Source organism: Phyllostomus hastatus, unplaced genomic scaffold (genome assembly GCF_019186645.2).
Source record: "Phyllostomus hastatus isolate PE091 unplaced genomic scaffold, TTU_PhHast_1.1 phas_contig_34, whole genome shotgun sequence".
Taxonomy (NCBI): domain Eukaryota; kingdom Metazoa; phylum Chordata; class Mammalia; order Chiroptera; family Phyllostomidae; genus Phyllostomus; species Phyllostomus hastatus.
The window spans coordinates 24,710,109-24,720,728 of NW_025333857.1; the positions used below are offsets into that span (position 1 = coordinate 24,710,109).

Consider the following 10,620-nt stretch of genomic DNA (forward strand, 5'->3'; position numbering starts at 1 on the left):
CCCAAGTGAGGAAGGCAAGAAAAATAAAAGCAGTCATGCTACTCACGACTGTCTGAGGACCCTGGCGAGCGCGGCAGCCCAGGCGGCCCACCACCTCGTACTGCCGGGCCTGGGACTCCTCACGAGGTCCGCACGGGTCAAAAGACCTCTGCGTGCGCGTGCGCGTGCGCGGGCACGGGAGGGCGGCCGTTAGCGAGCGCGACACTCTGGGTTTGGGGGCTCAGGGATGCCGCGGCTCCTCTGCTTGGGTCTGCTGTGGCTCTGGCTCCTTCCTCTTCGGTTCTCCCAAGAGCAAAGCTACAGAAGCACAGCCAAGAAGCTGTGCGGCAGGCACCTGCTGGAAAGAATAGTAAAACTCTGTGGGGATGCTGACTGGAGCCACTTCGAGAATATCCCTTTAAAAACACAGCTGATTCCCCAGGCTTCGAAGAAAGTTGAAAGCCTCATCCCTGGCGGGTTGAAAAGCTCCCAAACCACTTCCCCAGCCTGGGGGAAAGGCACAGACGCAGGTAAAAATCTAAATCAAAGGCGTGTGCACCTCTGTATATATCCTATCCCGGAATCTGCTCTGCCAGATGGCGAGCCTCCCCAAGAAATGGAATTTGTGTGTAGAACACAGGAAATTTTTTAAAATTATAAACCCGTGTATTATGGATATACAAAACCACTAAGAAACTTTTTTTTAACTTAGAGGAAATAAATGTATATATGTAAGTCTACACATTTATGTAAGAATGCTCCTTCTTCCTTAGCTTTCCCTTGCTTTAGTACCCTTGTAACCTGGCAAACTCCATCTTGTCCTTCAAAGGCTAACTTAAGTATCATTTTCCCCGTGAAGTTGTCATCGACCCTTCCGTAGCTACTTCCTTCATTGATGATGGTTCGATTTGACGGTCAGCGGGACTGGCTACACAACTGGCCCAACCCAGTGCAAGACGAAAATACAGGGCCCCTTGATCAAAAAGCAGAAAAGAGCCATTAAGGTTACTGAAATATAAAGCTTGTTTTCCCTCTTTCTTGTGCGAATCTCTTCTGCTCACACATGGTCCATCATGCTTTCAGACTTCACTTAGAAGTTCAAAGAAAAAATTATTGAGAACTTCAAAACTGTAACAATAGAGCATTAGGCAAAATTCAGTGTCCTTCTAAGCACTAGGTCTATGCAACTAACTACACAAGGTTTATTCCAATAACTATAGCCTCCTATATACAATACCTAGCAGGGGGCCTAGCATATTGTCTGTGCCTAATATATATTAAATTTAAGCAGCCTTTAGGAAGAATATTGTTGTTGTTGTTGTTGTTGTTAATCATCACCCTAGGACATGCTTGTTTCTTTTTCTTGGCAAACCCTGCTAAGGAAAATGAAGACTATTTCCTTAATTTAAAAAAAAAAGTCAACTTTAAAACTCAGAGCTGATTAATGACCCCTTTGTTTCAGATATCATTCATACTTCCCTGGGGGAATGTGTAATTAATTCAATGAGGAGAGAGCTGCAATCAAACAAGATTTATGGGAAATAAAAGTATATCTGACAATATCTCAGGAATGTGTTACCCATCAACATGTTACTATGGGAACTATGATTAGGACATTTTACTGAAGTGGAAATATCGTGTGGCAATAAAGCCGTATTTTTAAACTAAATGGAAGAAGGAAATAATGGATTTAGGTTGTCAATATGAATTTGCATTAAAATTTTTAAAATGTTTAATCTATAAGGGAAGATAACATTTAATCTGATCTGTTAGTGTCCAGGGAATAATTAGAAGTTGTAGAGAGATATAGGTATGTGCTTCCAATATAGAATTTCAATATAGAATATATAGTTGTGACATTTCTTTTACATACAAATGTAGCTACAAAGTTGGTTAACATTTATTTACCTTGTACCAGCAAGACACATTTCTGTGTTAGATCAAAAAATCAGTTATTAATGATTTTTTTATTTTAAAATTAGTTGATATACAGTATTTGTTTCAGCAGTACAACCCCATGATTAGACATTTATATAATTTATGAAATGATCACCTCAGTAAATCTAGTACCCATCTATAATATATAATTATTGCAATATTATGGACTATATTCCCTATGCTGTACTTTATATCCCCAAGACTTCTGTAGCAACCAGTTGATACTTCTTAATCCTGTCACCTTTTTCACCCTGCCCCCCACCCCTCTCCCATCTGGCAACTGTCCAAATGTTCTATGAGTCTGCTTCTCTTCTACTTCTTTGTTTTGTTTTCTAGATTCCACATGTAAGTGAAATCATCTAGCATTTTAGTCCTCTGATGATCTATTTACATTAGACACAGGAAAATATAGTTTGGTACACTGATATTCAAAAATGCTTTTTTTTTTTCAGAGCTACTCATACATATCTTGAATCTGAAATTGTGTACCCTGAAGGTATGGTCCATGTCTCCAAGGACCTACCCCAAAATGTGGCTTCATGAAGCTTGATACCTGTTTCTAAATTCTGGCTGAATATAGTGCTCCCCAGCTCTCAGTGCCAGGTGAAACTGTCAATGTTTCATCACCAGCTTTTCTTAATTTATAATACCTGTTCCATTTAGATTTGCCACATTCCCCTATTTTTGGCTTCCATTCATCTATTCTTGGTTTTTGTTTGTTTAGATATCGTTTTTAAAACTGGACCTTGTAAGACCCCTCTCTATATATTAATTTAACAAAATTTGAGTGCCTATTATGTACAATGTATTTTTCTGGTATCAGGGATATAAAAGTGAATGGTTTCACTCAGGAGACAGTAAAGGCTCCTGTCCTCATGAAGCTTGCAGAATAGAGTAGATAATAAACATAAGTAAATTATGCAGTATGTATACATGCTATAATGTAGACAAACTTTCAAAATATTATGCTCAGTGAAAGAAATCTTGACACAAAAGGCCATAGATAGTATGATTTCATTTTCATAATAGGAGAATCCATAGAAGTAGAAAGTAGATTAGTAGTTTTCAAGGAACTGAAGGCTGAGGGAAAAGGGAGAGAACACTGATAGATACGGAATTTCTTTGGGGGGTGATAGAAATGTTCTGGAATTACATAGTAGTGTTAGTTGAACAATCTTGTGAATATACTTTAAAAATCACTGAATTTTACACTTAAAAATGCTGGACTTTATGGAATGTGAATATCTCAAAAAATGCTTCTTGCGTAAAAATGTGCAAAGGTTTGTCTTTTTAGAGGAAAACACTGCCTACAAGCATTTTAGTTAAAAATATATGTTGCTTTTGAATAATTACCTGACTTTAGTATTCCAGTATCATGATTAAATTTTCAACTAAAGGAAGATTTTAATAAAGTAGAATTTTTTCTCATCTCTCAACAGTCTCTACTTCTGCCTCTCAGGAAGAATTAATAAACAATGTGGAGATGCAGTTACCTCCTGAGTATCAAAATAAAAAGGCCAACTTGCTACCTAATAAGACAAGAAAATTTGCCTCATCACAAGATATTGATTCATATGTTCATGAGATTATAGAATATCAGAAGAAAAATACAAACAAAATTAAAACCTTAAGGAAATTGATTAGGGGGAATCATCTCCAAAGAATACGCAGAGGATACTCAGAAAAGTGTTGTCTTAAAGGATGTACAAAAGAAGAACTTATTATTGCATGCCTTCCATATATTGATTATAAAAACTTAAAAAAAGAAGGAGCATCAGTTGTGACTGAAATATACTAACCATCATAGGAATTATACTAAGTTAATAAAAGCTTAATATGTTTATTTTACTATTTATTTGTTTAGTTTTGGTAATTGTCCTTGTAGGTTCTCTGCTGTGAACACCTGAATGTACTTGCAAGCACTTGATAATACTTTATGCTGATAATAGGAATCTCAGTCTTTTCTTTGTTGACCGCTATTTTTCATAATTTTTATATTTGAAGATGTTACTAGAGATGAATAGGCATCTACGAATTACCTGTTCATACAGTCATTTTGGTAGAAATTCTCTTAAGCTATATTTAAATGGATTATGGAGTGTTCTGCATTCCATGTGTATAATATACAGATTGATGCCCAGGACTATTAGGCTCACTCCAGTATGCCAATACATCTGTACCACCAATTTAAAAATAACCAACACTCTTGTAGCATAGATACACTTTTAATTCCTTGAATTTTGTTATAAAACTCAGTAAATAACTGGTCAGACATTTTTTCAGTTTCCATTGAGGACATAAAATGAGTATAATTCATCTCTTTTGACTATGAAATCTCTCTCCAAGATATTCTCTTTGCTTGGAATATGCTGATATAATTAATATGACACTATATTCCATCTTGGTTTCTGTTTTCTTGGGTGGGCTTGAATGATAAAGCCCCTGACAATGATTCAGAAAGTGGTTTTGAATTGGTTTAGGGCAAGGATGGTAAATGAGTTTTATTGTAAATGGAAACACCAAGTGATTGCTTGTTTGCAGTTCATTTGATTTTTAAGTAAAAATAAAAGATAAATTTTCATTTTCACCAGTAACTTTATTGAACAACGTAGTCACTGTTTTGTCTCACTAACTTCTGCCATCTTTCAGGTAACTTCATAATTCGGTCTTCCCAAAACTTTTTATCTTTTGAGCAAATAGTTCCAGGTACCTTTTGTAGTCTTCCAGGGAATTGAAATTATTTTCCATTAGGAGAATTTTGTAAAGACCAAAATAAATGGAAATCCGAAGGTATAATGTCTGGTGGTTACAGTGGATGAATCAGAATGTCCCAGCCAAGCTGTAACAGCTTTTGCCTGGTCATCAAAGAAACATGTGGTCTTGTGTTATCCTAATAGAAGATTATGTGTTTTCTGTCAACTAATTCCAGATGCTTTCATCGAGTGTTACTTTCAGTTGGTCTCATTGGGAGAAGTACTTGTTGGAATTAATCGCTTGATTTTCCAGAAGGAACTCATAATAGAGGACTCCCTTTCAATCCTACCACATACACATCACCTTCTTTGGATGAAGACCAGTGATTGGTGTGGCTGGTGGTGGTTCATTTCACTTGCCCCACAATTTCTACTGTACCACATTCTTGTAAAATATCCACTTTTTGTTGTCCGTCACAGTATGTTTTTAAAAACAGGTTTTCTTACATTTAAGTAGAATATCACATGTGGAAATATGGTCAAGAAGGTTTTTTTCACTTATGTGGGACCCAAACATCAAAATAATTAACATAACCAAGCTGTGATTTCAATATGTGATTTGGATATTATGAGTATGTTGGCTATCTCTTGCACAGTATAATGTTGATTGTTCTCAATTATTGTCTGTTTCATCGCTATCAACTTCAACTGGTCTACCTGACCACGGAGCAACATTCAATGAGAAATCTCCAGCATGAAACTTTGCAAATCACTTTTGACATGTTTGATCAGTCACAGCACCTTCTCCATACTCTGCACAAACCTTTTTTGTGTGTGTTGCAGTTGCATTTTTACCTTTCTTGAAATAATAAAGCATAATATGCCAAAAATGTTGCTTATTTTCTTCCATCTTTAATATTTAAATGGCTACGCAAAAATACACCAATTTTGATAAGTTCTTTTTTTAATGCATGTTGATATGACAGCTACCACAATACAATCTAACAAAATTGTTTCAAATGAAGTGAAACACAACTAAATGCTACTAGAACCATCTTATGGGGGGGAGGGATGAATAAACTTTTTGGCCAACCCCATATCTCTTCACATGCATTTTAAAACCTCTTCAACAGTATACTTCGATTCTCCCTCTTGTCTTTTTTGTTATTTATGTTATATGTTCTATTCCACATCTAGTATAAATCACATTACATTTTTATTATTTTGTTTTAAACAACAATCTTTATTCATATGCTTTTAATGAGATTATTGCCATTCTGTACAATTTTTTAAACTGATTTTTACATTAAGTCTATGCCCTATAGTCATCAAAAATGTGTAGTCCAATTTAGACTCTAGCTTCTTAAAATCAGTTCTGATTGCTCATGAAGTCTTTCTACACTACAAACTCAAATCTGCATGAATTGTAAATACTTGTATGCCTTCTATAGTACAAACATTTATCAGGTCTGCTCCATTAAAGCTATCCAGAAACATAATTGCTTCTAATAATCTATTTTATCATACTTTATAGTGGTATATCCATGGATTTTCTATATACCTAATCTTGCACATAAATAAATCTACATATATTTTTATGTTTACCTGGAGATAATAAAACAGAATTCACTGTACTCATTTGTAGCTATAAGTTTAATTTTATGCAGAGTATTATATCATCCATTTAATTTAGTAATTCCATTAAAGTCCTCTGGATTTCTGGCCAAGATGGCAGCATAAGTAAACACAGTTCACCTCCTCACACAGCCACATCAAACTTACAAGTAAACTATAGCACAACCATCATTCAGAACCATCAGAAACTGAGCTGAATGGAAGTCCTACAACCATAAAATAAAAAAAGAAATCAACTATGGAATTAAAGAAGAAACCACATCAAGACTGGTAGGAGGGACAGAGACACAGAATGGGACATACACATGTGTGGCAGATAACAATCAGGAGGGATATCTCAGGAGCAGGGGTTGCTAACCCCACACTAGGCTCCACAGCCCAGGGTTCCAGTGCCAGGAAGATAAGTCTTCATAACTTCTTGCTGTAAAAACCAGCTGAGATTGATGTGTGGAAGATAAAAACTGCTGGAGTCTCAGTCAGTTCCTCTTAAAGTGCCCACATTCAAACATACTTGGACTCACTCCCTCTGAGCTCCCCCACCAGGGCAGCAGATGAAAGGCATCAGAGACATATGGGGAGGAACTGATGATGTCCATGGCATCAGTGCAAGAGCTGGGTGGGCAGCTTTCTCCCAGATAGAGCTGCTAGCAGAGGCCATTTTTCCTTTAATGAATCCGATATCCACAGAGCCACAGAGTCAGCAGGCAGGTACCATATCTGAGAATTCATACACCTTGTTTGCCTTGCTCTGGTGACTCACTGAGGCCCTGCCCACACAACTTTTGGGCTGACCCAAGCTGTTTCCAGTGGCTTTTCCATACAAATGACTTGTCTTGGCCTGTACTTCAGATTTTCCCAAATTCTCTTTAAAAAACAAGCATCTGGCTTCACCGAGCACCATACCTCTTACTAAGTTGTCCAGGCCCAGTACTAGTAGCAGCTTGTCTTAGTTCACAGTTTGGCCTTTCCTGGGCACCTCCAAGCCCAGCACAAGTAGCAGCCATCTGCAGATCACTTTTTGGCTTATGCTGTGTGACCCCAAAAAGAACTTAGTCAGTGGCTGACCTTGGACATGCCAACAGTAATCAAGGCTCAACTACAACAGGTGGCTGTACACACCCTCCATGGTAGGCATACCTTGAGTACCCAGCTTGGGTAATAGGGGAGGCTGTGCCACTGGACTTTACAGGACACCTGTTACATTGGGCCACTCTACAAAGCCTGGGACACATTGAAGCTCTACCTAATCTATAGAAACAAACACTGGGAGGCTGTCAAAGTGACGAGACAAAGAAATATGGATTAAATAAGAGAACTGAACAAAACTTCAGAAAAAGAACTAAACAAAATGGAGATAAGCAATCAAATGGATGCAGAGTTCAAAACGTACTCAAGAAACTTGATGAGGACCTCAACAGCATAAAAAAAATCCAATCAGAAATGAAGGATACACTAACTGAAATAAAGAACAATTTACAGGGAATAAACAGTAGAGTGGATGAAGCTGAGAATCAAATCAGTGATTTGTAATATAAGGAAGCAAAAAACAACAAATCAGAACAGCAAGAATAAAAAAGAATACAAAAAAAATGAGGGTAGTGTAAGGAGCCTCTGGGACAACGTCAAGAGGACCAACATTTGCATCATATGGGTGCTGGAAGGAGAAGAGAGAGAGCAAGAAATTGGAAACCTAGTTGAAAAAATAATGAAAGTAAACTTCCCTTAGTGAAGAACATAGACATACAAGTTCAGGAAGCTCATAGAGTCCCAAACAACATGCCTCCAAAGATGTCCACTCCAAGACACATCATAATTAAAATGTCAAAGATTAAAGACAAAAACAGAATCTTAAAAGCAGCAAGAGAAAAACAGTTAATTACCTACAGGGAGCTACCATAAGACTGTCAGCTGATTTCTCAAAAGAAACTTTGCATGCTAGAAAGGATTTGCAAGAAATATTCAGTCATGAAAAGCAGAGGCCTACAGTCAAGGTTACTCTACTCAGCGAAGCTGTAATTTAGAATCAAAGGACAAATAAAGAGCTTCCCAGACAAGAAAAAGCTACAGGAATTCACCACCACCAAACCAGTATTATATGAAATATTAAAGGCTCTCCTTTAAGAAGAAGGAGGAGGAGGGGAAGAAGAAAAATATAAACAATAAAATGGCAGTAAATACATATCTATCAACAATTTATTCTAAAAAAACAAAGAAGCAGAACAGAAATAGCATCATAGATGTACAGAATGTTTTGATGGTTGCTAGATGGGAGGAGCATTGGGGGATGGACAAAAAAAGTGAAGGAATTAAGAAGTACAAATTGGTAGTTACAGAATAGTCATGGAGATGTAAAGTACCACATAGGGAATAGAGTAGCCAAAGAACATATATGCATGACCCATGGACATGGACAATGGTGTGGGAATTGCCTGAAGGATGGGACAGGGGGACTGGGTAGGTGGGGACAAGGGGGCAAAAATAGGACAACTATGGCATAAACAATAAAATAAAAGTTTCAAAAAAGTCCTCTGAATCTATCAGCTGAAGTACTTTCAGAAAATCTACATCATCAATGGCATCTACCCATAAAAATAATGCATGGCTAATGATCCCTTTATAATTAAACATTTCTCTAATCAAGTAAGTGCTTTCACTAATGCACTTGTCTACAATAGAACTTGATAAAATGTTTAAGAGATATCAGTCCAGCTGACTAACAATAGCTCTTGTTATTAGTGGTTTTCCTATAACAGGTGGTCCATATAATAAACAGCCTTTTAGAGGTATTATTCCTACACTGGAATAATTCTAGGTTTGTAAGAGGTAGTTCTAGTTCCTCTCTTAATTCTCTGATCCGTTTTGATAACCCCAATCTTAGAAAAAGTTATTCCCTTCATTAGATCTGATGTCTTCATTAGATATGCTGTAAACTAGTGGATCTTAGCAAATATCATTGTAATCATATCTGAAGCAACTATTGTTCCTGGATTCAGCTTACTTTTTTGAAACTGACAATGATAACCCACAACATATAAAATAGGCCCAATTATAGCTTTAACAATAAATTTCTCTTCCATTCATTCTTAAGTACTTCACCCACAATATGCCCAGATTTGGCAATTGTGAGGCAGGCCTTTGGATCATTTTCTGACTTTTTCATACTGATTGTTCCCCTAACTGTTGAAGACAACTGTTGATCTTGTGCTCCAGCATCCTGTGTTATGACAGTCTTGAAGCTCACTATCTTTATGGTCTGCAATGATGAGATGGTATCACTCACAGGGGATGCCAAGAATGGCCGTGGCATGTATAACAAACCCATAGTTAACATTATACTCAATGGAGAGAAACTAGAAGTGTTTCCCGTAGATCAGGAAGAAAACAGGGATATCCACTTTCACCACCCTTAATTCAACAAAGTACTGGAAGTCCCAGACATAACAATCAGACAAGAATAAGAAATGAAAAGCATCCAAATTGGAAAGGAAAAACTAAAACTCTCATTATTTGCAGATGACATGATACTATATATAAACAACCCTAAAAACTCCACCAAAAACTGCTAAAACTGATAAATGAACTTAGTAAAGTAGGAGGATACAAGATAAATATCCACAAATCAATTGCATTTTTATACACCAATAATTAACTATCAGAAAGGGAAACTAAAAACCAAAATCCCATTTTAAAATGCACCAAAAATACAAAATACCTAGGAATAAATTTAACCAAGGAGGTAAAAGACCTGTACTCAAAAAATTAAGTCACTAAAGAAAGAAATTAAAGAAAATACAAATAGGTAGGAAAATATAGTATGTTCATGATAAGAAGAATTAACATCATTAAAACGTCCATACTACCCAAAGCAATCTATAGATTCAATACAATTGCTATTAAAATACCAATGGCACATTTCACAGAACTAGAATAAATAATCCAAAAATGTATATGAAACCACAAAACCCAGATATAATCGGCAATATGGAGAAAGCAGAACGAAGTTGGAAGTATCATGCTACCTGATACCAAACTATATTACTAGGCCATAATAATCAAAATAGCATGGTGCTGGGATAAAAAACAGATATGTAAATCAAGTGAACAGAATATGAACAGAATAGAGAGTTCAGAAATAAACTATGTCTATATGGTCAATTAAGATTTGACAAAGAAAGTAGGATGGTCTATTTCATCAATGGTGCTGGGAAAATTGGACAGATACTTGCAAAAAAATGAAACTATATCAACTTCTTGCACAATATATATTCAAAATGGATTAAAGACTTAAATGTAAGACTCAAAACCATAACAATTCTATAAGAAAACCATAACAATTCTATAAGAAAACAAAGGCAGTAAAATCTCAGACATTTCT

The 10,620-nt window shown here is 36.4% G+C and overlaps 1 protein-coding gene across 1 annotated transcript; it reads left to right on the top strand.

The window, feature by feature from the left end:
• Nucleotides 1–226: 226 nt before the first annotated feature.
• On the top strand, nucleotides 227–3,715 carry INSL6 (insulin like 6). Its single transcript, XM_045840037.1, has 2 exons — nucleotides 227–509; nucleotides 3,357–3,715. Exons 1-2 carry the CDS (start codon nucleotides 227–229, stop codon nucleotides 3,713–3,715), a joined length of 642 nt encoding a protein of 213 aa, XP_045695993.1.
• The last annotated feature ends 6,905 nt before the right edge of the window (nucleotides 3,716–10,620 follow it).

What these genes read in the sequence shown, in the direction of transcription:
- INSL6 (XM_045840037.1), top strand. Translation starts at nt 227, where the DNA reads ATGCCGCGGCTCCTCTGCTTGGGTCTGCTGTGGCTCTGGCTCCTTCCT. An exon ending in GGGGAAAGGCACAGACGCAG is followed by an intron (nt 510 to 3,356) that starts GTAAAAATCTAA and finishes ATCTCTCAACAG; the next exon opens with TCTCTACTTCTGCCTCTCAG.